At 38.2% G+C, this 27787-nt stretch overlaps 1 protein-coding gene and 1 long non-coding RNA gene across 3 annotated transcripts; one reads left to right on the top strand and one right to left on the bottom strand.

Annotated features, from left to right (window-relative positions):
* Positions 1-88: 88 nt before the first annotated feature.
* Positions 89-26156, bottom strand: inpp5l (inositol polyphosphate-5-phosphatase L). Of its 2 annotated transcripts, none has more exons than XM_060881702.1 (16): positions 26028-26156; positions 21756-21797; positions 21485-21585; positions 19722-19809; positions 15097-15160; positions 12504-12607; positions 9918-9970; positions 8842-8961; positions 8594-8675; positions 8405-8500; positions 7901-7978; positions 7297-7370; positions 7083-7194; positions 6287-6355; positions 6051-6116; positions 89-3930 (listed from the first exon to the last, which is right to left on the bottom strand). In XM_060881702.1, the coding sequence occupies exons 1-15, from the start codon at positions 26088-26090 to the stop codon at positions 6069-6071; spliced, it is 1194 nt and encodes a 397-aa protein (XP_060737685.1). In that variant the 5' UTR covers positions 26091-26156; the 3' UTR covers positions 89-3930; positions 6051-6068. The 2 variants fall into 2 exon arrangements, with proteins under 2 accessions (XP_060737685.1, XP_060737686.1); XM_060881703.1 differs by having other exon boundaries at positions 7901-7975.
* On the top strand, positions 25040-26207 carry LOC132853759 (uncharacterized). Its single transcript, XR_009649195.1, has 3 exons — positions 25040-25207; positions 25315-25540; positions 26104-26207. It is a non-coding gene; the product is annotated as an uncharacterized LOC132853759 (long non-coding RNA).
* Positions 26208-27787: the final 1580 nt, after the last annotated feature.

Raw genomic sequence — 27787 nt, 5'->3', positions numbered from 1 at the left:
AAGTATATCACATTTTTGTTATGTTTTAAACCATTCCAAAGTTTATTCCAGCCAAGACTGACCTCTATTATAAACAACAAAGGACACATTTCATGATTTATAGAGATAGACTTTATGGAGAATTAACATACATTTTAGGTTTACATAGCTTTTGGAAATTAAAACATTCATTCTAGGTTTTAATGCCAACAGCAATGTGACATTCTGGTGCTTAAGAGGTACAAATGCAGTCTAATAACTGCTTCCTGATTTTTAAGATAAATAGCATAAACAGAAAATTCTAAAATGACAAAATGACAAAAACATTTATATGACACATTTGGCACAAGAGCTGAGTGAGTCATAAACAGAACCTTGGAGTTTGGAGCAACATATTGTGATAATGCATTAAGTAAATTTAACTGCTCATTTTAGGGAATGAATATAATTGTTAAGGTGAGACTTTTCCCAGAGCCGTCCCTCTATCGACAGAGTTCGTCTTGGCAATCAGCAGAAACCTGAAACCTGCTGAAATCACAGCGCAATTAATCTCCTTGAATGTGTTAATGAATACGACAAGTCAGGATTTAACCGGCTTTCCTCTTTTACATGCCAATGAGCCAGACAAGCTGCCTTCATCTGTCTGTCTGAACAAATAAAACAACATAAAATGAGAGGGGAAAAAAAAAAATCACTTAGCCCCAATTCACCTCGAGGAGGTTAAGTGCTCGTTTGTTTTGGAGCAAAGCCACATAAGCGTCTGTATAGCTTTAGACATCTTATGCAGAGTTAACAGTTATACTGTATTACAATGTGAATAGTGGCAGTTTAGGAACGATATGAGAGTTTAAAAATAAAATAGCTACAACTTGAGAGTGCAGGTATTAATTAGTTTGACATGATTTCACTTGGTATAGCTTTAAAAGGGATTTATCAGAAACAGTACGGCATAACATGACACGTATGGTATCACCATATGTTCACCGAGCACTTTATTAGATACACCTGTATACTTCTTTATGCATTTATGTAATCAGGGAATCATGATTCAGCAGTGTAATGTTTAAAATCCTGCAGAGATGGGCCGGTAGCTTCAATAATCAGAATGAGTTAAAAATATGATGGGTTATTTTGTGTATTTCTGTTGAACTGTTCAACAGTGAACTGCTGATCTGCTGGGATTTCTCTAGCCTCATCGTCGGAGGATGGAAAAACCATTGTTGAGAAAGATCAACAGAGAATGGAGTGGTTCAAGCTTGCAAAAAGGTCACAATAAGCAGAACAGCATCTTAGAAGACAACGCAAAATTTGAAGCTGTTTTGAGAGCAATGGGAGGCTCTAACCAGTATTCATATAGTGTTTCTAATAAAGTGCTCAGAAAGTGTATAGATAGATAGATAGATAGATAGATAGATAGATAGATAGATAGATAGATAGATAGATAGATAGATAGATAGATAGATAATCAAACCCGGCTATGATCAAATAATGACATATGTTCAACAAACATTCTAAAAAATGCAATAAAATGCAATTATATTCTTAGTGGTCCTAAATCAACTCTAAAAATAAAAAATAAAATAAAACACATCCCCAATAAGTGCAAACATCAGCAGCTACATGAGCCCAAAGAGACCCCCAGCTATGATCAGTGTCCCTTACAACGTACAAAAGACATAAATTACTCTTTAAAAAAAATAATAAATAAAAAAAATAAAGAGTAGTGTTTCTGTCTCATTATAAAATCACAAATGCCAAAGGAACATCAGTGCTTCTCATTGAGCAACATCACAGCCTCATATTGAACTTCAGCTTGGAGCAAAGCTCTCGAGAGCAATGCATTATGTCAAGCACCATCATGGATCAACTCCAACAAGTCCATTATTGACAAATGGGCCGTGCAATTTAACCCTCACACGTAAATTATCGAGCTGATTCAGGACTGAAAAAAAATTTCAAGTTGGGGGGTATTTAGATTACACGGATTGATCGAATTCTAGTTGGATTGAAATAATGGCCTACTTGTCATATCTGTATAATTTTTTTTAACGGCGGTTAATGAATATTGATAATTAGTGATTGAAATCTAAAAACGTCCACCGTAAGACATGCGACCGCATTTGTCGTCTTTACACTGTGGGCTTAATGATCTGTAATGGGACTTGTGTGATTAGGCCACTAAAGATACTTTAAACAGAGCCTTAATTAAAATTCATAAAACATAAAAAAAACCACCCACTGTGCTATTAACAGGATAAACCCAAGATAACAATATGAATCAAACACAAAGTCACAAAGTCAAATATTAAAGAGTAAATGCAAAACTATTCACAGATCAATCTGATACGACTAAAAATATGTTGCATGGTTGTGTTTCGTTTAAGGAATCTAGGACACCATTGGACATGTAGCATGCCTTACAACCAGATTATTCAGAGAAGAAAGTTAAGTTTAGAAAGAAAAGCATGCTGGGAGCATTATAGCAGCACGACAAGAAATCAATTCCAGATTTGGTAATGAACTTGGCTTGCTAGCGGAAAAAAAAAAAAAAAAAGGATAACTAAAGAAATTTTCACACTTAGAAATAGCTGGAATGGAATTCTGGGTTATTTTGTTTCACGTTTCACATTAGTCATACTTTACCCAGGATTATATATTTCCTACACACTGAATCAATCTTCTCATTTGCATATCTGCTCTGTTAATGAGCACGATTGGATAAATACAGCGCGTGACCTTTATAAATAACGGCTTGTCTCGCGCTTTCAGGTCAGTGAGGTAAAAAAAAACAACAACAAGATCTGTTATTCTGCGACGACCAGGTATTAATATCTTTCACAGACTTATCTTTTTTTGGCCTTTTTAACTTTGTTGTGTAGTCGACCAGTCGTCCGTTAATATTCAACTTCGGCTAACTTCTCAGCGTCAGGAGTTACCCCCTCAGTGTTTCGCCGCCTAACGCTACCGACCTAGCCACGTTTTTAACGTTCATGCTAGGCACATAGCCGTAAAGATTTAATGTCAAATTGTACGCTTGACCGTAAAAGCAGTGTTCACCCTGGTTCGGGACAGTGTTTCACAACCCCAGGTAAAAAGCGGTGCTAACTCAGCTTCCAAGTTACAAGTGTGAAAAGCCCTTGATACGGCTAATGTTTCCTTGCAGGAATAAAGTTGCGTGTTTTGTTTTTCTGACCGTCTACATCACTAACAAATCCCACAACCAAAAATAAACATTACACCACAAACGGTAAGGAATGTACCTTATGTTAGTGGTTGTATTTAAAACCGTAGACGTAATTAAAAGTCTTTTTGTGCTTCGCTGCTTCGGGACGGATTTTCATATTTCACACAGTGCTGATGGTTTTGAAATCCGTCCCCCGGCGGCCACCGCGTTCATATTCTATTGATCCGAGGATTTCTGACTTACAGCACCGCTGAGATACGGAGAAGCTCGAGGGGCCACAACGAAAGCGTCAGCAACACCTACATAAAGGTTTAATGTCATAATAAACGTATATTTAAATGAGAATATGAGTGGATGAATGTTGACTGAGCAGCTTGTGCAATTCAGCAGTGTATGATGTATGACTGGAGTTAGATTGTATCGAGCACGATAGTAATATAAAGTGTAAAAAAAAAAAAAAAAAAGCTAAAAATAAAAATAAAAACAATTAGTGGATTAGCATGCATTCCCAGATTGTACTGTAGGTTTCAGTCAGAAGACTGGTGAGAATATTGAAAACTGAAAGGAAATCAACAAATCTCTTGAGAACTGAAAAGACTGTAGAATTTCCACTAGGGTTTGTTGGATTCATATCTCTTTAAGAAATATGCCTCCTTTTGTGTGCAGTTTGAGGTCTATGCAGGTTGTGAGATACTGTAGCAAAAACAGCCATCCCTAAACTTCTTCTTCTTTTTCTTCTTCTTCTTCTCAGACACACACCAGCACACCTGGAGGACAAAGAAAAGGAAGAAATCAGATGACACCCATCTTTTTTTTTTTTTACCTTTAACAGTAAAATCTCACAGGAAGTGTTATAAGAAACTAATCAAAGACAGGGTGGTGAGCTGCATCTCTAACACAATTCTAAGTTACTGTTACCAAACTGAAGCTGATCATTTGTTCGAAGTGAAATGACTCCTTTTATACCACAAACATTTTCATTCATTCATTCATTCATTTTCTACCGTTTATCCGAACTACCTCGGGTCACGGGGAGCCTGTGCCTATCTCAGGCGTCATCGGGCATCAAGGCAGGATACACCCTGGACGGAGTGCCAACCCATCGCAGGGCACACACACACACACTCTCATTCACTCACACAATCACACACTACGGACAATTTTCCAGAGATGCCAATCAACCTACCATGCATGTCTTTGGACCGGGGGAGGAAACCCGAGTACCCGGAGGAAACCCCCGAGGTACGGGGAGAACATGCAAACTCCACACACACAAGGCGGGTGGCGGGAATCGAACCCCCAACCCTGGAGGTGTGAGGCGAACGTGCTAACCACTAAGCCACCGTGCCCCCTACAAACGTTTTCAATTACTGAGAAAAGCAAAGAGCAAAGACGTCTACGCCAAAGACTCTCCTGTTGTCATGGATACGGAGGGAATGCAAACACCAGGAGTGGGTGATTAGAGTGACATATGACCAAGAACTCTGCAGGGGCTGATGGGTAATTTAGTCAAGCACCAATTCCATGGTGGAAACCTTACTGACAGTTACAAGATACTGACACTGGAGACTCCTTTCTTAAATCTTTAATAAATGTCTCATTACACCTTTTTTTGTCTATACAACACATTTTTAAAAATCTAATTATTTTTAGGCTTAGATTCTTGTGGCTGCCAAAGAAGCCAAAAAGTGAATCAGTTGACAAATAACAAACTATTAACATTTTTAAAATGAAGGCTTCCTTTGGCATGCAAGACTACAGCTGACAACAATGACGTACACGCCACATCACGCAGATCGTTTAACCCTCTGACAGCCACGGTCTATAGAACACACATAAACCTGGCGGCAAAACAAAATCATGGCCGTAAAAATGCCAATACACGACAACAGGCCAGGATATATTCTCTGTTCTAACCCCACTGGCTGTAATTAATAAACGTTGTCGCTTTTATAGCGCCCGGCTCCGTGCTAGTAACTTAGCGAACGGCGAAATATAGAGAATTCAAAAGCCATGGATCAGAGGAGGTAAAGAGACGACCCTGTTTTTACTGTTTCACACAGAAGGACTCTCCGGGGGTCTACGCTTGCTGCAAATGAATGTGAATGAGAGCATTGGACTGGAAAATAGCTCCATGAGAAGCAGCATGCTGAACTAGAGAACACGTATTGTACTCCATTAAACATCTGTCTGCATAAAAAAAGTGGGTATAAACACAACGATGATGATGATGAAGATGAAGGAACCACTTTAAAAAATATATTTTGTATTTAGGTGTGTTACCCTGCTTCAACAATAATAACAGGAAGAAGATATAGTGATAATAATGATAAAAACACTGCAGTTGAAAATACTGTGTTTAGGCAGAATTGGTAAATGCTATAATGAAGATAAACAGGAAAATGATTTCAAATTTTTTAATTACTTAATAACATTATTTTAATTAACTGAAAGTGAAAATTTCAAGTTTTCAAGTCTTTTTATAAAGCATGCCCAAACTATATGTACAGTATAAAGAATATTGTGTATTGTTACACCTTGTAACAAAACAGCCAAAAGTGCGTTCATATTAGTTCTGAATTAATGCGTTAATGAATTTTGACGTTTCACAAACTCAAAGTAACAGCAGATGGTTCGGAGAGATTAGTGCTGTTAAGATGATTCAAAATAACATGCTGCTGTTTGATTTATCTGGTTAAAATGGAGTGTTTTACTTTCTACTATTAAAATGAAAGATTTCCGGAACAGTTCGTTGGTTTAATAACAGGAAAAGGAAATGTACCAGAAATGACAGGAATATCAGAATTTCCACATATAAATGTCTTCAATGATGAACACACAGAACTGTGTCTTGTAAACGGACAACGTGTGCTTATTAATCACTTACTTTTTAATGGGTCCATGTTCAGTGTGACTGGACTTTGGATTTCAGTGCAAAGAACAAGAAGACAGGCTGCAAAAACAAAAAAAAAAAAACAACAACAACAAAATTCTCAGCATCACATAACTCTCAAATTACGTTCTAATGATGTGTTTGTTTTAAATATTCATTTCCCTGTTGATGGCAAATATCAGTGGTGTTGATGCAGATTAATCTTGCTGATAGATTTCACAGAGCGTTACCTTGTGGTCTCCCATGCAGACCTTCTGGCCCAGGATGTTGTACACAATGTTGCTGTCTCCATCGTTGCTCTGTGAATGACAAGAGATTGAAGAGATTAAATTGTTAATGTTTTTAGTTCGGGCAACTAAATTCTGCTTCGAAAATCTAATTGTCTTGCAGTGTTGAAAGGCTCATTTTCCTGCTGAAAATCCGTGCACAAAATTGTCCGTGCATGAATGTGCAAAACAGCCAGTTTGCAGCCTCTACTGTTGTAAAGCTTGTGGTCAGAAAAGTGTGTAACTGTCAGATGCTCTGTGGTCAGACTTCCTTAAACTGAAACTATTTTGCAAACTTGTTAAAAAGTTAGCGATCTTGCTCTCATTGCCCTGCTTGTGCTTATTATTATTAAAAAAAAATAAAAGAAAGAAATAAAAAAATAAAGAAAAAACTAAAATAAAATAAGACAACAGCTGCTATAGTTTATATATAGTATATAGTATAGTATATTTATAGTATATATATATATATATATATATATATATATATATATATATATATATATATATATATATATATACGTATATATATATATATATACGTATATATATATATATATATACGTATATATATATATATATATATATATATATATATATATATATATATATATATATATATATATATATATATATGTATATATATATATAGTTCTCGTGTGCATGTCATTTGAATTGGGCTGCCATTAAGATGATTTTTTTTTTTCTTTCAGTTGTAAACAATAGTAGGGAAGAAGGTGAGATGTTTGGTGGCGCTCACCCTGTAGATGACGTCCTGTGTGCTGTGGGACATGAGGATGCGATCGCACCAGGATGGACACCGCGTGTTCATGTACTGCGTAGGTTTAGTGTATTCTTCACTGTAGGGGTAACTGCAAAAGAACAATACAACAATATATTTATATAAGCATAGAGTGTGCACTCAGTGAAAACACAACACTCGTACAATTCCCTTAAAAGAACAGGCGAGTCACCTGGGACGAAACAGAATCTCCTCTTCTGTGATGATGTCTTGGAAGGCTGCCGTCTCCCTGTCGTACTCCAGGAGCTGAAGGGGGATAAGAAGGAGATGTGTTACGTTTTTATAACGTTCAGGAAAATGAGAGTTCATTCTTAGGAAGCTAGATGAAAGAGTTTTCACATAATCTGTTTGATTGAAAGCCTAGTGCGTTTTCCACCTTGGCATGGTTCTTTAGGCACGCGAATGTACAGCGAGCCAATCATCTAAATGAACTCAAGCGTGACCGAACTGAATTGCAGCGAGAAAACGATCTTATTCGGATTCAAGTGAACAGGACATGCAGGAATGCCACATGTTCTTGATGTTTGATCCAATGAAGAAAAAAAAAATAAGGAAAATAAACCCTGGGTGTCAAAAACAAAACATTTAAACTACTTATTGGTTTATTAATTCATTTTAGCTCCATCTATTTTTTGGAAGATTTGTGATTTCTACACACGCTTAGCAAAGGTGCAGTAGGAGGTCAGATCATGAGTTGAAATAATGACGTAAATGTTGTTGTTTTTTGCTCTTAAAAGATCTTTAAAGATATTGTAAGCCAAAGGGTTTAAGCTCACCTCTCGTCCAGTGTCCTCGCTGAAGAGTTTGTGGTGCAGGTACAAAAAACGCTTAGTCTCTATTTGAAATAGAACCTGCTGTTGGGAGGAAGAAGAGAGAGAGAGAGAGAGAGAGAGAGAGAGAGAGAGAGAAAGGAAAAAATGTGTTAAACAAGTGCGAGAAAAGACAGTGATAAAAAAAAGTGGTTAAGGCCAGACACTTAAAGAACGAGACACTGAAGTCCAACTGGTTTGGCATTAAAATTAATCGCACCTCACCCGGAGCGATCTTAATGCAGACACGCATTTTCTCCGCTGGCGAAAAAAGTCAATATTGTCTCCTGAGTCATAAATCTAACCAGACAGTGTTTAGGTGAACACAACAAGAGTCAATAAATCATCTCAGTACAGCGCAGGTTAGTGTACAGAGCTGCAGGGATGCCATATTCTCTATGGTACCAGTGCCATCTAATGTGCTGTGCATCTATTAGCACCGGAATGATTCCATGAATCACGTAAACACACCTTGCAGTCATTGCCTTTCTCCTCGTAGATGATTTTCTCCACTTCGTTAGTGCTGTCCTTCATCACCATCTGTACTTCTGCAGATGTGGAGAGGTCCTGAATACACAGATTCAAACGAAAAAAAAAAAAATGATTAATTTATACAGCAATGCTAATATGTCTACTGAATGTATCAGTCCTGTACCATACCTGTACCAGACTTAGTGTATCGAGGCGGAAGTTAAAATCTCCAAACAGGAAGAACGGCATTGGGCTGAAGTCGTCAGATATCCTGCTTATCGAATACATTCATCAGCTGTGGGTTAGTTCTCAGTGCTCGGTTAAATAAACAATATACTAAGACTACACATCTTAAATCCGGAATATCTGATTAGGGTTTCTGGATTACAGATGTTGCAGATGTTGCAGATGTTGGAATCACAGTGATGAAGGCTGACCTGCTGATGACGTAGCGGAGAGCTTTCTGTCGGTATGTGGAGTACACGGAGGGACTGGATTTGCAGGCTACGAGGTTTGAAGCGTCATGAAAAAGGTGCACGTTCACCAAGTCCAAACCCCTACACACACACACACACACACACAAATGCAGGTTGTGTTTACTGTAGAAGGTGCAGTAAACACAACATTGATACTCTATAGGTGTGAGTGCCCTAGTAACTGCCTGATCAGCATTGATTTGGTTTACATTAAGCTAGTAGTTTGTTTATATTGTAAGCGTGCTATAGGTTTGTATGTGCAAGCAAAAATACACAGTATTCATCCCCATAAAAATCTATCTTGATAAAATTCCAAAAAATTTGAGTGGGGTTTAAGTTTAAGCAGTGAATGCTTATGCAGGTCACTGAACATCTTCCCAGGTAACAGATACATATTACTGGTTTGTTAGTTACTATCTGTTCAACCTCATGATTATTTAGATTTTTTTTCCTCACATCTGTATCACAAGCTCCAAATTTTCCCCTTGCGGCATAATTTTTGCATTTGTCGCGCTACTCAGTACATCCTGACTCGACTGCACAGGTGTGTTTAAGCTGTGTGTATTGTTGAATATCACAGTTGGATCTCATTAGCTATCAAAAGGGAGTGTCTAGCACTGTGTGTGTGTGTGTGTGTTTAGTCTCTATCAGTGCTGTCAATCTTGCTGGCTGCTATATAACTCATTAGCTGTTAGGGGGAAGAATTTGTGTGTGTGTGTGTGTGTGTGTATGTGTGTGTTGTCGCTGCAGCTAGGGTAACTCGACTCATTTATCATTTCACCCTCATGCACACTTTCTACACACCTGCTGCCAAAACGGCTCTATTAATGCCCATCTGATATAAACACCAATCATACTCACTGACAAGCAACACAAGACACGCGTACATGCGGCGCACACACACACACACACAGCTTTTGTTTTCAGAGCGGATGTAACGTGAGGGGACACTCAGGCATGCACACATTCTTTATACACACATAGATTTTTTGTGAATGTGTGTGGGTGTGTGTGAGTGTGTGTTAATGTTGACATACTGGTTGTGAATCATCCACCGTGTCCTCATGTATCCTTTTCTTGACCACTTTCTCTGGAGGAAAAAAAAAAAAAAAAAAAAAGGGAAAAGTTATACAGAAATATACAGGCGACAGAGTCGTGTCGCATTTGTGTGTGATACTAACCACATTTTCTTGCCCAATATCATCAGACTCTCTGACTAAATATGTGAGGTGGCCTGGAAAAACCTTTAGATAATTTGACTAGATTATGTAAAAGTGACCTTTCTGAATAGAATATATTGGTTTTGCATGTATAAATAAAAGTATTTTATTTGCAGTTATGCCATAGAAGAACCATTTTTGATTCCCTATAAAATAATAAGTATCACTGTAGTCTGAAGAACCTTTCATGGTTTATTTAAAAGTTCTTATCCGACTCATATAGCCTAACAGAGAACCATTTAAGAAACTTAAAGGTGGGGTCTCCGATGTTTGAAAGCCAATGTCAACATTTGAAATCACCAAAACAAACACGCCCCTAACCCAAATGGGTCCCACCCCTGTATTGATAGCTCCGCCCACACATACATACGTAACCCAGGCAAATAATGGAAAGAAATGTGTCTTTATCATAGCTGAAGGGAAGAACAATACGATTGCAGATAAACAAACAAGCAAAAATGACACAAGCAGAATCATGCAAAGGACGGCATATATTAGTTCTGTGAAACATTATTGTTGACGAAAAAAGACGAGACGAAAATGTTTTGTATAAAATAAAAACTAAGATAAAATCTCTCTTCATTTTTGTCTACAATTGTCTCTGCTTTTTCATCAGCTGTTACACCTTTAAAATATTCAGAACGAGTTCGCGGCTTCGGGCTGTTTAGTGTGTGTGTAGAAAGAATTCGTCCACACGCCACTCAAAAATAAATAAATAAAAAAAATGTAAAAATCCTGAGCGCAAGTCCACCCTAGGTCTAGGCTTTTTGTGTTAAATTATATTTCCTGTCGCTGCGCAGGCTCTTTTATTGTACATAACAGCTTATGTCCCGATGACCGGTCTTTGCATTACGATTAAAAGCAGTATCAATAAAGTAAAAAATGTGATGTGCAGTCAAGTTCGAGTGTATGCACTGTTTAAACGAGTGTTCTCAACTTCTCACTGATACTTTTGTGATTCACGGACTGTAAATAGGTTGTATTTTAGGCCCACAGTAAAGTAGGACTATTCTTTTCAGTTTTTCTGAGTATATTTATTTTATTTCTGATTTGAACAGAAACATGAGACACAAGGCAACCAAAACAGTTTTAAAAACCTTTGTAACTTAAGTTGTCAGTCGGGGTCTGTTGGGCCCCTGCTTTTGAATTGTGTTGGTTAAAATAAAATACTTTTCAGAACAGGTTAATCATTTGTGAATGTGTCTCCTAAATCAGAAATTGAAAACCAGACAAGTTTAACATTTGCATTCAACAAAAATCATTCAACAATTGTATTTTGTCAGGTAATTATGACATTTAACCAATGTTTGAGATATGTGAAACACTTTTTTACTGAAATGTTAATCAGTAATAATCTCAGTAATAATGTGTTATTTTAAAAAAAGTCTAAAATTTTTTGACTAAAACTAGACTAAAATTAAAAGACTTTTAGTTGACTAAAACTTGACTAAGATACCTTGAGTTTTCTTTTGACTAAAACTAGACTAAAATGACGAGACTTTTAGTCGACTAAAACTTGACTAACAAAAAAAGATATGTGAATGACTAAATATGACTTAAACTAACAAGGACATTTGGCACAAGACTAAGACTAAGACTAAATTAAAAACAGGTGACGAAATTAACACTATTACTCACCTATCGAGAAAGAAAAAAGCAACATCGGCGTCTTAAGTAAAGTTGGCCGCATATTCACAGATTCGAGTTTCCTGAGTCAATAACTCCTGAGCTAAACGTTGTTACTAGCAAAACACGGTTGTAGCTGCGTCTCTACATTACTACGATAGAAAAGAGGTGTTATTTGTGTAGTAACAGCGTTTAGCTCAGGAGTTATTGACTCGGGAAACTCCAATCTGTGAATATGCGCCAACTTCCTGCTCCCTCAGTTCTGTCCAGTGCTGGAAAGCTGATCCTATATTAACACGTCCTACTTCTTACCTTATCGTAAGCCTTTCTTCGCTTTCTTTGTTTTTATCCTCCATGTCAATGTTAAAACCGCTTTCTGCTAATGTCACACATGCGCACTAAACACTCTCTCCGCCCATACTGACAAGACCCGCCCCTTTCTGCTCATTGGCTACACGTTTGTTTGTCGTCCCGACTCAGTTTCTGAAGCATTTCTCAAACATCGGAGACCCTACCTTTAATTTTTTACATGACACATTAATTCATTGACTTGAGCTAATGAGACATGACCATTTTAACCACTCAGCTCAGTCACAGTGATATCCAGAAGGATTTTCCAGGCCAGCAAACAAATTTCATGTAAACACAATATTCTGGAATCGGCGGTATAAAATTGGAATAATACGTATTTGGATCTTTGCCTGCTCCTCGTTTGCATACTATCCAATTAGTGCAATTATGTTAATTTTATCTTCTTTAAATGGTCCACTGACTCACATCTGGCCAAAAGTTCCTCTGGAATTTCTCCTTCCACACTGTTGTGACTCCGTACAGTGAGCCGGCGTACTTGTTGCGTCCTGACACCGATCTGAACTCCTTTGCTAGGAAAGCCAAAATAAAAAAAAAAGAGGTAGCAGGATTAAACGAGTAAGAGAGAAAGAGCAAGACATGCGATGCAAACACAAAATCAATGCGCTAATGTTAAACTCACTCCCCTACGGCATGCGCCGAGATTCATACGGCAGGAATTAGACGGGGAAGCGAATGCGCCAGCACACGGAGCTTTATGGCTCTTCTATTAGGCTTCTTCTTTAAGGCTTATTCACGGGACGGCGTGACGAGAATGTGCACCCAGGAAAAACGAGACTCGAGAGTGGCAGAAGTAAATGAGAATGGGGAATTTAAGAGCGTTTTGTTGTGCAGGTCGAGACTGAGCAATTAGAAATGAATCACGGCCTAATGGAAATAAGCTGTTACTGGCATTTACCACGGTCACACTTTTTTACTCGGAAAAATCATCAGGTAGTGTGCGAATAAATTACACACAGGATTAGAGTTCAAGATAATGTAACTTCTTAAAAGGACTTTATACCTAAATATAAAGTTTTAAAAATCTAAAGAAAAATAGCTGGGCACTAACAAAATAACTTTTCACTGTTTAAAAGAACAACGTGAGAGTTTTTATTCCACATACAAGTTATCACACTTAAAATTAGTTAAACTGTGGGTTATTGGAAACTCCAGTAAATGGAATCCTGGGATATCTTGTATCACGTTTCACACTGCTCACACTTTACCAAGGCTGCATCAGTAAGCAAAGGGCTGACACCTAATGATCTTTAAAGATTTAAGAAAAATACAGAAAGTTTCACATTTCTATCTCTCTTCGATTCAAAGAAACTCATTAGGTTGTTTTCAATGAATTCTTCAAACTAGTTCTAAGAACCATTTGGTTTTCCATATGAACCAGTGTGAATGGTTCCTCTACCTGCGGTTAAAAACAGGGTTTAGAATGATAACTCGGGGTTAAGTGAAGTGTGAAGCCCCTTTTCAGATTTATTTTCACCATAATTTAAGAGTTCTTCTCCCACATATGAGGCCTCAGTAGATTTAGAAGGAGTCTCCAGTATCAGCTATTATTTTGCTTATTTTTAAACAGCATGCCCTGTCATGTTTTATTCTTCTATAACATCTCAAATGACTTTCTTTAGACAAAGTGAAAGGGCAAACACAAGTTCTCGTAATCGCATAATCGGCACAATACAGCCCTAATAAAAATAACATATGAAACGATAAACCGGGACGATTGCCGAACCCTACAATCTAAAAGGCTTTTGTGTTGTGTCGTATTAGCTGAAAGATAAAGGCCTACAGGTTACAGAAAGGCTTTGTCTGGAGAGTTCCAGCTTCTGGTGAATGTTTGCACTAATGAATAGCATGAATGGAAGAAGCTTGTTTAAATTGCTTAATCTTTATCTGCCCTTTATGGCATGATAGCAGTACAAGGCAATCGTTTTTTTTTTTTATTCAGCTGTTCTGCGTTTGTGCCATGAAAACAATATTAGAAACTGACAAACAAATTTTTTAGAAACTGACAAAGAAATAGTCTCAATTGTTTGTGGTCTATTGATGCTGGCAAAAGAAACACTCTCTCTCTCACTCATTTTCTACCGCTTATCCGAAATACCTCGGGTCATGGGGAGCCTGTGCCTATCTCAGGCGTCTTCGGGCATCAAGGCAGGATACACCCTGGACGGAGTGCCAACCCATCGCAGGGCACACACACACACACTCTCATTCACTCACACAATCACACACTACGGACACTTTTCCAGAGATGCCAATCAACCTACCATGCATGTATTTGGACCGCGGGAGGAAACCGGAGTACCCGGAGGAAACCCCCGAGGCACGGGGAGAACATGCAAACTCCACACACACAAGGCGGAGGCGGGAATCGAACCCCCAACCCTGGAGGTGTGAGTCGAACGTGCTAACCACTAAGCCACCGTGCCACGGCAAAAGAATCATTTCTTTTTCTGAAGATATTAAGATATATTAAGGACATATACACAAATACCGATTTTCCATCTAGACTGGATTTCCTAAATTGTTAAGAAAAGTACAGCCAGGAAAATTACAATATACTGACTTATGTGTGTGTTGAGACTTAAATGAGTCTCTGTTTTTTTCTGTTGACACAGATCGTGTGACATAGCAGTTCGATCATACGATGTTAGACGTCACTGGACGAGTACAATGGACAACTGACACCTAATTAACTCAGCCAAAATGTGGTAGCTAATAATATAATAAGGTATCGTGAGCTAGTGTACAATTAATGTAGCTACACAGCACATGACATCTACTTGGTGGAAGTCAGTAAGGAATCATCTGGCTGTTCGTGCAACAGGCACATATGTATACATTTCAGGAAGGAAGGAAGGGAGGGAGGGAGGACGGAAGGAAGGCCCAGACATCACCAGTAATTTAATACAATAGAACAAGTGGAAATTTCAGACCGATAGTCTCATATTAGCAGGGATGATCATGAGATAATAGAAACACAGCTAATGTAAAAAATTCTCACCACTGAAATCGTATTGCTGGATGTTTTCCAGAGATTTGTGGATGAAGTAGATACTCCCGAGGGCCTGTGGACACATACAGAGAGGAAGACGAGCACGTTGTTTAATGGGGATACATGTAGCTAGAAGACAATATAAGCTTTTGTAAGTCAGCTGAAGGTTTTCGTGATCTTCAGTCATCTGCTTTCACATCTTTTTTATATGATGAACTACTGACATTAAAGGCACAGGTATGTTGAGTATGTTTTTTCTTTTCCATGACTTACAACATAAAAACATCATACGCTAACCTAAGAAAAAAAAATATAACAAAAAAAAACATTCAGACACAATTATGTGTGGATACCAATAAATATGCGCACCCTCGCACCCACTCGTACGCACAACTCAGCAGTGCTGTAGCCGTGAGCGGGTTTAATGTACTAGCTGGCCGCTCCTGTGCTCGATCATCAATCGCGTCCCGTCGAGATCAATACAGACAGAAAATTAAAACAATCACACAGTGATTAAACACGCGAGCCTCTGCGCAGGCCAACAGGAGGCCCAAAGAAAAATTACCTGCTGTTCTGGGCCACTTGGCGCAGCAGCACCAACACCTGACAAGCCCTTAAACACCCACACACACATATTGCTCCAGCGAGGGTGACAAGACATCCCCAGGAGGAGGGAATAAATCTTGCGAGTAAAGTGATGCTTGTTTAATACGACGGTGCTTTCCAGATGACTGGCCCTGAGGCAGGACTGCACTGGGAGAGTTTACATCCCAAGACAGGAAACCCAGAGAATCACAAAAATAAATGCTTTTTTAACTAGCAGGCTCAGATTTTTCCAGTTTTGAGTTTCACCCTCTCGATATATTTTATTTTTTGCATGATTACATGCTTCTGGATTTGTTTCACTTTGGTTTTCCATACAGACCCAAATTCTCATACTGGGACATTAATGTCTTGAATATTCGGTCATCATAACAATGACAGAAGGTGTACTGGTTTTAAGCAAAACCATTCAAACCACAGTTTATATACAAATGTTCAGGTGTAACTGGAACTGAAACACATCGTGTTAGTGAGTCTGAAGGTGACCGGTCACTGATCAAGCTCCAATCAGTAGTGAGATGTAGAGTCCTATGGTCCAAATGAAAATAAGCCTAGTACACAACAGTTGATAAGGTGAAGCGTGCTGATAAGACACACTTTTTTAACATTTACAGAAGGAGTCTCCAGTGTCAGAGTTTTCTAACAGTCAGTATACTACATTCGCACATACAGCGACTCACAAGGGACCGGAGATTATTCATTTTCAAAGAGATCTAGTGACTTCCAGTGACAAGAACCATAGTGACCACTGTCAACGCCACAAAGTTGAGAAAAGTCTCACTTCATGAAGACTGAAGAGCTCGTGCTGCTTCTCCTTCATCTTGTATGATATGATGGATATATTTGTTGCTAAAATCTCCATACAGAATGGTTCATTTTAATAAGAAAACTGATATGGAATGCTAGTTGCAACACCCACTGATAAACGTTGGTACCATGGCAACCAGTAGTAGAAAATACTGACAACTTCATCGTACAGTGACTGGAAACAGGCAGCAATAAACTGTGTGTGTGTGTGTGTGTGTGTGTGTGTGTGAGTGTGAGTGTGAGAGAGAGAGAGAGTATGTGTGTTCAGTTTCCCAACTGGGGAAAAGTGTTCAGGACAGCATATTTCTCTCGTGTCACATGAGGATTTTTTAGGTCCTTAGCTTCTTAAAAGGGAAATGCTGGTGAGGAAGTGACTTATTACAATGTACATGATAGCGAAAATAAATATGGTGCCTCTCAAATCTTGACCTTAAATATTGCACATGTTTTGGAGTCTTTAGTAAACTTTAGAAAGAAGCTGTTTTTTATTAATTTTATTTTGAATTAGATTTGAAATTTAGCTGAGTTGTATTATTAATCCTTAAATCCCATGACTATTGAGAAATTTGTTGCAGAGTACGTCAGTGACAGTGTTTAGTGTGTATTATGTATAAAAGCTGTCAGGCTACACACACACCTAGTTATCCAAATAAAATCTTATCTCTCGCAAACAAGGAAGTCTCATAAGTCTCCAAACCTGTCCTTTTTTTGTGATTGTTTTCATTTAAAATGATTGAAAGCATTCTTCTGTAACGTAACATACAAAATAACAATAATAATATCGGATCCTTGCGGAAAACGTGTCTGTCCCACCAATTAAGAGTTGTGAAAGAAATCTGGCTGTGTTTCTGAAAACAAGGTCACACGTGCAGGGCCGTGTCCCCGTTCCACACGTCTCTGCATTCTCATTTCTCTCACGCCACCTTTATTGATTTGTTATCAGTTTTCTAGTGGTTGTAGATCATCGCTTTCCTGGGCAGTAGTGTGTGTGTGTGTGTGTGTGTGTGTGAGGAGGCTTGCACCAGTACAAATTGTGTTTTGATAAAAAATCACTTGTAAGTCAATAATTTTTTATTAAATGCTGCACTGACCTGATTGATGAAGATAGGTGTTGAGTCAAGAGCTCGTTTTTGGGGTTTTAGTAAGTGTGTGTGTGTGTGTGTGTGTGTGTGTGTGTGTGTGTGTGTGTGTGTGTGTGTGTGTGTGTGCATGTGCACCAGTCTGTGTGTTACTAGTGAAAATGAGTGTTTGTTTATATGTAGAATAAGTTATAGTTAGATTGTGTGTAGTGGTTAGTGTGTGTTTATGTTTAGGATAGGCGTGTGGTAAAGGGGTAACAAACACAGTCTCAGCTGTTCAACACCTCACCGTCCCCAAACCTCCCCCCACCCCAGTTTATTTATCATGGCCAGGCTGAAGATGCTGATCAATAGTTTTAATCTGGACGTAAACGTATTGACTCGGCCTGCTGCCTGGCCACTCCCGCACATTAACCCGGTCCATCAGCTGCTGGGACAAATGCAAACTCACACTCTCTCTCTCTCTCTCTCTTACACACACACACACACACACACACACACATACAACACACAAAAGGTCTATCGCTCCTCACCTGGGTGGGTTTAGGGTTAATATCCTGCCACTCTCGCTAATGTCATGTTTTCTCTCAATGTGTCCCATTTAGCGTTTAACGCTGAAATTGTGTGTTTGCCTTTCTCTCTAAAATCCAGTATATAAAGCTAATTTGGCTATTTCCAAATGCCGCTTGACCTCCATTTATTACTATTACACTCCTATGCCAGTACTTTAACACTCCTATATATGCCTATATATGAGTTTTGTAAGAGTGAGTGAGTTTTCAGATAAGGAAAAGGAGCTTGAGTTCTCTTGGTAACATTCCTTACCTATAATTCTTGACCTATGACCGGGACACATCCACATAATCTACCTAATACCTACACTGGAACTTGTACTACACACAAACTGTGTACTCTATTGTCAGGCTGTATGAATTTTAGATGGATAATGTCGCCTCAAATGGAACATCAAACTCACGTGATGTGACATCGCTGGTTTCAGCAGAATACAGTGAACTTTTAAAGTGTTGAAAACTAAATGACACAACATAGGCTAATTTAGCCATCATGTAAATTTCTTCTCCTCCATAAACAAAGCTGTGGGTGTTGAGTGCCTAAAGTATCCAGCTTATTTTTATTATTATTATTATTATTATTATTATTATTATTATTATTATTATTATCCCAAGCATGGACTTCTCACTTCTGAGATAAGTCAAATGTAGCATGATTACTAAAATAAAGTATAAGAGCCAATCATGTTCCAGTATGGAAATACCTGCTGTGCATCACTAGTTAACCATAGAAAAGGGAGAAGGGTGTGTTTACATTTTACATGCTCAGAGAATCTGGATTTCCCTATGAGTGTAGGCAATGTTGTTGTCTGAAAATCTATTTGTGGAAGCCTCGCATCAATATAGAGCACGAACTGTCAATCATACACTGTAGGTAGCTAGGAACCCGAAGACACTGAAAGGTGCACAGACCTTTCCAATGTTAGTGTGTGTGTGGATGAGATCCCCAGAGCCTGTAGCGGACTATGAAAGAGTACGGACATCCTGGAGGAAATGTTTAACCTGTCAAACTGGACTTATCCACTACAGACCTATGTATAAATCATTCACTCAGTCAGCTGTGTGTTTCAGATCCAGCTCATGTTAAGAGGAAACCCTGGTGATGACTGAAACAGAGCTTAATCAGGACAAAGAGATAACGGATACACACAGATCAGGTGTTATTATTATGTAACACATATTTTGAAGCCCACACATTTCCATGGGTAACACATTACATGGGCAGTGGTGGCTCAACTGGTTAAGGCTCTGGGTTGTTGATCGGAGGATCGGGGTTCAAGGTCCAGCCAAGCTGCCACTGCTGGGCCATTGAGCAAGGCCCTTAACCCTCTCTGCTCCTTAACCCTCTCTGCTCCAGGGGTGCTGTATCATAGCTGCCCCTGCACTCTGACCCCGACTTCCTCAGTTGGGGTATGTGAAAAGAATTCCACTGTGCTGTAATGTATACAGTATGTGGCGATAATAAAGGCTTTCATGCCCCGTTCTATTCCAACTACACACACACAAGCACATCCCTGGACTGTTGGGTCAGTGCTCCACCTAGTGGTTGTAACCCTGACTGAACAGCACTCACCGTGAAATTGTCTTCTGTCTTGAAGTCGCTGTCTATGTAGACACACGCTCGGTCAAAGTCTGACATCTCTGGGCTGGATTCGATGGTCCTGGATTTGAAGGAAAAATGGCAGTGTAGTGAAATTAAACACCACTTATAAGTTCAGTTCTATTCAGTGTTATTTGTATAGCACTTTTTACAATGGACATTCTCACAGAGCAGCTTTTACATTATATATATATATATATATATATATATATATATATATATATATATATATATATATATATTTATCCATATACATTTTGTCCATAATGAGCAAGCCAGAGGTGATGATGGTGAGGAAAATCTCAAAAAGATAATATTAAGAAGAAATCTTGAGAGGAACCAGACCCAAAAGGGAACCTTATCCTCATGTGAGTGACTCCAGAGATTGTGATTATAAATCATATCCATGGTTAAAATGTGCGACTGTGTAACCAGGAAATTCTAGTTTTTACATGAAGTCTATTTTGTTGAAATATATGAACTGATGGAGACTTGAGTGAAAATAGAAGTGTAAAAAAAGAAAGACAAATTATGAGACCTACTATGAAGTATTTCTGGTTCATGGTCATGACCCTAGATGGGAACATGTCATATCAACATACTTAATAAGCCATTATAGCAGTCCCTGGAGGATTTTGCAAATGCAGAAAGTAAACAGAAGTAAAAAAAATAAAAAAATTAAAAATTAAGCAAACAAGAGCATGACAAGCAGTGCGTTTTTGTTCATTTTTGAGCTTTGAGCCAAGAAATGTCATGTAACAGCGAAGTACAGCGATCAAACGAAGTCAGTACAAATGTGCCTTTACCTTTTAGATTAAAAGGACAATCGTGCGCTTACAAGTTGTATCACAGTTCTATCGGTTTGGAAAAAGCTGCAGCAAAATAAGCATTTTTTGATACAACAATCAGAAAAAAATCTGATTATGCCAACCGCTGTGGAATTCTCAAATCTAATTGGTCAGAATTTTATTTTTTTTTTTTAACAATATGGCAATTAATTATATCGCCTATTTATTTTATCGTTTCTATGGTAGCAGGTCATTATAAACAATACTCATTGATGTGAAACTCAACATTTATTCAACATTTTTGAAAGGAGCTTCCAGTGTCAGAGCTTTGTAACCGTCAGTAAAAGTCAGCTTATGTATTCTCGCTTCACAGCAACATGAAAACTTTGTTTGCTTGCATGGGAAGTGGTGGTTAAGGCCCTGGGTTGTTGGTCCGGGGCTGCCAAGCCACCACTGTTGGGTTCTTGAGGAAGGCTCTTAACCCTGTTTGCTCTGATTCCAACTTTCTAAGCTGGGATATGCGAAGAAAAGTATTTCACTGTACTGTAATGTATACAGTATGTGTCAACAATGGCTGCTTTTTGTTTATTCCCTTCAACAGAACAAAACACTACAGGATGGAGAAGGAACGACTATTTAGAGCAGGATAACGTAAATAATAATAACAGGAAATCTTAAAGACATTCCACAACATTAAAGATAACTATAAAGGGCTCATAATTATGACATTCTTTATAAAATGAAAAATTGTGTAATTGTCCTCAAATTGCTGAGGTGTAAGTGGAATAAAACACATCAGGGTATGATGTTACAGAAATATAAGCCACATCAGGAGGATAAGGGGCCAACATATTTGATTACTTTCCTATACCAGTGATACACACAGTCATGTTTCATTCCTTTGCAAAAAACCTTCAATTTGTTAAAAAAAAATTTATTTGAACCCACCAGAAGAAGTTTTCAGCATGGGCCATGTTGGCTTTGTAGTCCTTCCCTCCAACCTCTTGAAAGTGCAGAGCGACAAAGCGGGGCTTGTAAGTGTCCACGGTCTGCTCACAAACATAAATGAACACAGAGATCATTTGTATTGCTTTGTTACGCGTTCAGTATTCTCCATATTCCTTTTTTACAGAGTGAGACTTAGCATGATGTGTCAATGATAAATGAAACAGCAAAAACAAAACGATGATACTAGAAAAGTGAGAGCTGCCGAACTCACTGTGTAGAATTCCCTCAGCCAGTCGTACTGGATTTCACCCAGCTGTGGACGAGAGGATGGTACCGGTGTCAGTGTCAGAGTGATTCGGCTTATAGAACATAATTCGCTAATATATTCAATAACCACAGTGTGACTGAGAGGAAGGTAAAGCATTTGTTGTTGTTTTTTTTTTAAAGACTATATTGTGTGGTTCAGTTCCACTTAACCACTATCAGCCTTCTTTGTGCTTCTCTTCGTTGATGTGTGTGTGTGTACGTGTGTGTGTGTGCGTTGCTATTTGTGGCTTCAGTGATCTTGCGATTTTTTCTGTTCTATAAATGGAAACTTCATGCAGCCATACTAGCACCGATCATTTATCAGCACTGTCCTTGCTCTGCATTCTGCCTCACTTAAAAAAAGATCAGTCACTTTAAGAAAGCGTTAAATCCAGAAAAGCAAATAAATAAAAAAAAAGTCATTTCTACTGCCAAAAAAAGTCATGTGATTTTTAAAGCACAGTATTAATAATGTGTATCATTACATAATGTGTATCGTTACATTACTGCACCATAATAGTATTAAATTATACATAAAAATATTATAATAACTGTCATGTAATATTAAGTGACTCATTGAAGCTTAGAAATATTATTATTGTTGCCTTTGTTGATGAAGAGACTAAGAATGTATCCTAAATCCTGAGGAACCTCAAAAATCTGTGATTAAATAAACGGAGCATGAACAAAGAGCAGCAAAACCCTGAAGCCTGTAGAAACCTGGATCGAAGGCAATGTCATAATACTTGAGACATAGGCAGAACAAAAAAGCTATCCAAAGTACATGAGAAGAGAATGTGTGTGATGTGCATTAACAGCCAGAGCCTTCTCTAATACGTCAGTTTTGAACCGAGGCTCTCAGGTCACGTTCTTGGGTTACATATCTTACATATCAGTCATCACTAGACCGGTCTTAAGGACAAAAGTGGTGTAGACCGGTTTCTGAACATGACGTTAGTTATAAGTATTCCCACAAGCTGCTTCTGAGTCTGACATGCTATCTACATATTATAGGAATAAACAGTTACAAAGATTTTACTCATTTTATTGAAAGAATGTTATACGATATAAATTCTTCGATTTTACATTAGTTTAACTTGGGAAAAATGTTGAACAGGGCTGTGGTAGCTCAGTCAGCTTCAGAATTATTGGCACAAATCATCACTTAAGTATGATGGAGGTTGTATGCATGTTGTGGGGCTGTTTTATTTTCTCCAACGCCCTGGTGATATTATTATGGTACAAGCAATCATGGGAGATATAAACGATGGTTCGATGGTTTTATGATAATAAAGTTCTACCTTAACTCAACAGATCATGCTCACAGGGCTTTGCATAAACTATTTGCATGTGTGTGAGTCAGCATTGGTCTACTACATGGGCAGAAACTGAATACCACTCTGCAATGCCAACAAAACCACTTTCAATGAATTTCACCATCTTTTTTTTCCCGGTGCAGTAGTTACCACTGAGCCAAAGTCAAAAAGCAATTTCCTTGCATCTTTATCGAACATTGTTAAGGGGAAATCTTTAAACTGCAATTCCCTAGAAGAGTTACACAAGTTATCCTGGAATCTCTTTTTAATTCATGTAATAGTCTGATGTTATCATCTTTAAAGTCTTTCGATTCTATAATCACCTCCAGGATAGCAAACTGGTTTGGAATGTTGAAGTTGTTTATGAGAAAGCAAGTGCAATCTGCTCATTCATTACTTCAGTACCAGACTGTAATAAACAGAAATAAACAAGGTTCTCTGGGTGGAAATCTGAGATTGTAGGCAAAGAGCAATTAACAGAAATAGAAGGCTGTTTATATACACTGACTCAAATTCAATGTCAGTATGCACTTGATATTAACTTTAGATTTGGAACAAAAACTAATGAAAGGTCTGCGTACAGAAGCATTCTCCCATGTCAAGGAATTCTAGTAAAAATGGCTTCACTCATTCACTCCTTGAGTATGGAAAAAAAAATGGAAGGCCAGTGGAAACTTCATCTTTCATCTCCAGTCTCAGGAGATTTCCTCAAATTTATTTTGCATCATTTGCCTTTGCTGGACAATGGTCCAAAAAAAGCTGATATTTAACTTGTTACTTGAAATAGTTTTTCTATGTGACTTTGGATTTGGGTTGAACAGGACATGTTTGGGAAAAGAAATTAGCCTTAAATAGCAACAGTAGGAAAAAAGATGTCCTTAGAAGCATAACTGATCTACATGAACAAAAAGCTGCTTTTTATCATCACTCTATCAGTTCTCTATGTGCAAACCAAAATCATTTCAACAGAATATGGTTTGCTACAATCAGGTCACATCTAAATATTTCATAACTGTTCTGCAATAAGACAGACAACACCTCAGGATTCTTACTCCTGTCATAGCTGTTAACTGTCAACATAAACCAAAAAACCCCACCATTTTTGGAAATGTGTTTTCACAGCCAGCACGTCATCGCTGACCTGCTACAAAAGAGTCAAGAGAAGAGGCTGAAATTGTTCTGAGGAAAGATATTCATCTGTTTACGGTCAAAATGGACCAAAACACTCACTCTGTGCCAAATATGGCTACTAAAAGTTGGACGCATGGCCAGATTTCCACTTTTGTACAAGCAGATATAATGAAGGCTGCCATCCTGTCTTTAGACAACAACTTGGATGATTAAATCTCACATCTCGATCTTAAAACCGTCACCAGAAAAGAGCTTGAAATAAACTTTAAATAAAGTTTCTCAATGCAACAGCAGACCGTGACGTAGTCAGTAATTCTGGATGTTGAAACAAAATTCAAGCGTACTAACTCGGCTTGAACACCTCGATTCGTGCACAAGATACAAAGCTTTCGGAATTGACTGGCAACATAACAAGGGGGAAAAATCCCGCTTTTCTGTTGTTGGTTGTCCAGATAATTTATTTTTCCTCTAGGTTTCATGAGGCTGTATAACTGGAGCTGGTCAAAACATAGCACCGGGATCTGTAAAAAAAAAAATACAAAATTGGGGGGTCCAGCAGAAATGGTGGTTTAATTCAGGCCCTGAACATGTAAACACAGGATTCCCAGGGGTTTAATCTGTGTACTCGGGTTTCCTTTCAGGTTGTTTGGCATCTCTTGGTTAGTATTTCACTTCTCACTTAGCTACAATTCTACAAATGACTTCCAATTACACGTCTCTCAGCAAAGTTGGCAGTTTGCTTGTGGACATTTTCGCGCCTTGCCTTTTAAACGTGAGGCAACAAGTCGACAACTTCCGGATATATTTGAATGCGCGGTTCAAACCCATAGAAACTCACACTACTGAAATTAAGTACGTAATTAAGGGTTATTACCTATTCATTCACACTATTTAGCGTGGTAGTATGTAGGGTGGTGAACCTGGACCTGTATACGCCTGATTTATGGTGATCAGTAAACGGTTTAAAAATGTACAAACGTTTATTTATAGCATTACATTTTTGAGCATTAATTATTTAGTTGTTTCTGCTAACCTAAGTGACATGTTTGATGTTGAAGTACTTTTAAAACGTTTCAGAGCTGGCGGTCGATTTCCTGTTTAATTTAAACACAAACAGGCTGCTGATTGGCTGCTGGTTTCCTGTCACGGCACAAGCGGTGAACTCTCTCAGCCAATGCGGTGACAGCGCGCTTCGAGCCGGCTACAGCACGCTACTCGAGCCCGGGGATTCGAAAAAGCTTCGCGAGGCCTGGTGAAGCCAAACCAGTTGCGCCGAAAATGCGCATACTACCGCCACTAAACAGTATGTCAAAACACTACACGCCTATAATCTCGAGTACTAGTTTGACATACTATTTACTTGGCTAGTGTGACATTTTTTAATGCAGTTTTTAAGCAGCCTAATGCTAAAAAAAAAAAAAGAAGAAAAGGTGGAAATAGACTTAAAAAAAAAAAATAGTCCCACTGCGCAGGAATTCAATATCCTTCGAGATGTCGAAACCTGGATTACAACATAAAGAGGTGGTTTTTCTGGTATTTTTTTTATTTTTTATTTTTTATTTTTTTTGCAGTTACCGAATTCCAAGATAGCGTTAATTAATAGTGCTAATTATAAAAGGCTTCAATTTGTCGCTTGGTAACCTCAATTAAATGTCCCTTCCAGTCAAAGCAGTTGACACCATTTGAAACTTCTATCTTTATCCTTTATAAAATAAACGTAATCAACTATTAAAATAAATAAACAAACGTAAAACGAGACGTCAGTTGAAGGTAATAGTTTGTATACTCACATTGTCAAACAACGAGCCAACATTTGCTGTGACTAGTAAAATGTCCGTGAGCGTCTCCATCATTATCTAATTCCAGGTAAACTAGAGTCCAGGATAGAAAACTCTTCTGACAGATGGATGGATGGATGGATGGACCTTCAAAAGAAACAGCTGAAAACAGACGTCCAGAATAAACTATGTTGCTCTATCTGATCTTCAGCACATAGTTCATATCGACACTCAATGCTACACACATCATGGTGATACACAGGTTTAACTGGTGAAGTCTCTCAACATTTCAGACTTTCTTTCTTCAAGTCCACTTGACACGGTCCTCCTCCTGCTATCATGTTCACTAGATTACAGGTTCTTACCGGCATTAACACAACACACTGCACCAGTTTTTACAGCACTGCATCACATCAAGCGTCTTTCTGTCTCTGTTTATTGCTCGTAAAATCTGTAAGACACGCCCACTACGGTGCTGTCTAGTGTTTAAACCCCGCCCCCGAAACGGAGTGGACGTACTGTACACACGACCAAAAGTTTCGAAGCCCCGCCCATCGTGCGGCCGCAAACGATCTTAATCCCCGCCCACAAACAACGAGAAGTCTCATTAACCCCGCCCACTGGGTTCAATCTACTGTAAGTACTGTATAGCCTGGATATACTTTCTATAGGATATAATGTCCATTATAAATAATACAAGACTGTGTTGATATTACTTTGATTCTTCTTCTTTTTCTTCTTCTTCTTCTTCTTATTATTATTATTATTATTATTATTATTATTATTATTATTATTATTATTATTAATTGTTGCTGTAGTAATAATAGTAAAAATATTTTTACAAACATTGTTGCCATTTGTTCTTTTCCTGCTTTCCTTCTTCTGTATATTTTATCCTTTATTTGTCATTGTCATAGCTGGATGGGGTAGGATGCATATAAAGGTTGGTGGATGTGCAAAGTACTGTATCTATTGCAGCACTATACAATGCACTTGAAGTGTGAGCAGACGCACAAGGAATTTGTGGTTTTTAAGGTGATTTAAATGGTAAGGATTTACATATTAGCATGGAGAATGAATTACAGAATGAATTACAGAACGCGGGTAATAATCCCTGTATTAGCTGTTTAAGCCAGATATGGCATGTGGGAAAAACTGTATTTGTGACTAGATGTTCTAGTGCACAGAAGATCTGTAGCATCTTTCTGATATGAGAAATGCAAACAGGGGGTGAGAGGGGTCTGTAATGATGTTACCTGAAGGTTGGGCAGGTGAACACCAGTAATCCTTTCTGCTGTCCTAACAGTGTGTTGCGGGCCGGCTTCTTAAATCTGATTTGCTGGCTGACCCAAAGTTATAGAACCGACTCAATAACACCTGAGTAAAACTGTCATCTGTGCCTGTGGCAGGTTGAACTTTTTCAGTTGATGAAGGAAGTATATAACCTCTGCTGGGCCTTTTTCACAACAGGGTCAATTTTTTATGTATGATGAATTTGTACATTATTTAGTAAGTTCTGTCTTGTCAGTAAGGATAAATACATAGTTAACAGATGTACTCGATATAGCCGAGATAATAGCAATTACAATCATACAGACCTGACGCTCGGCTCTGTGATGTTAACGTTACACGCTTAAAACCGCACTTTACATTTGTATGTATGATGTATGTATAATGTATGACTTACATTATATACCTGATACATGAAATCCTCTTTAGTTTGGCTAGATGATTTTGTATTTATTCCTTTAAAATGGGATGACGCATCATTA

The sequence above is a fragment of the Tachysurus vachellii genome, chromosome 11 (genome assembly GCF_030014155.1).
Source record: "Tachysurus vachellii isolate PV-2020 chromosome 11, HZAU_Pvac_v1, whole genome shotgun sequence".
NCBI lineage: Eukaryota > Metazoa > Chordata > Actinopteri > Siluriformes > Bagridae > Tachysurus > Tachysurus vachellii.
This window is presented reverse-complemented; position numbering and strand designations above follow the sequence as displayed.

Excerpts from the sequence above, each read along its gene's own strand:
- inpp5l (XM_060881702.1), bottom strand. The coding sequence starts at position 26,090 with ATGATGGAGACGCTCACGGACATTTTACTAGTCACAGCAAATGTTGGC. Across the intron at positions 19,810-21,484 it reads CATGCTGAAAACTTCTTCTG|GACCATCGAATCCAGCCCAG; the intron begins GTGGGTTCAAAT and ends CTTCAAATCCAG. Across the intron at positions 15,161-19,721 it reads AGACAGAAGACAATTTCACG|GCCCTCGGGAGTATCTACTT; the intron begins GTGAGTGCTGTT and ends ATGTGTCCACAG.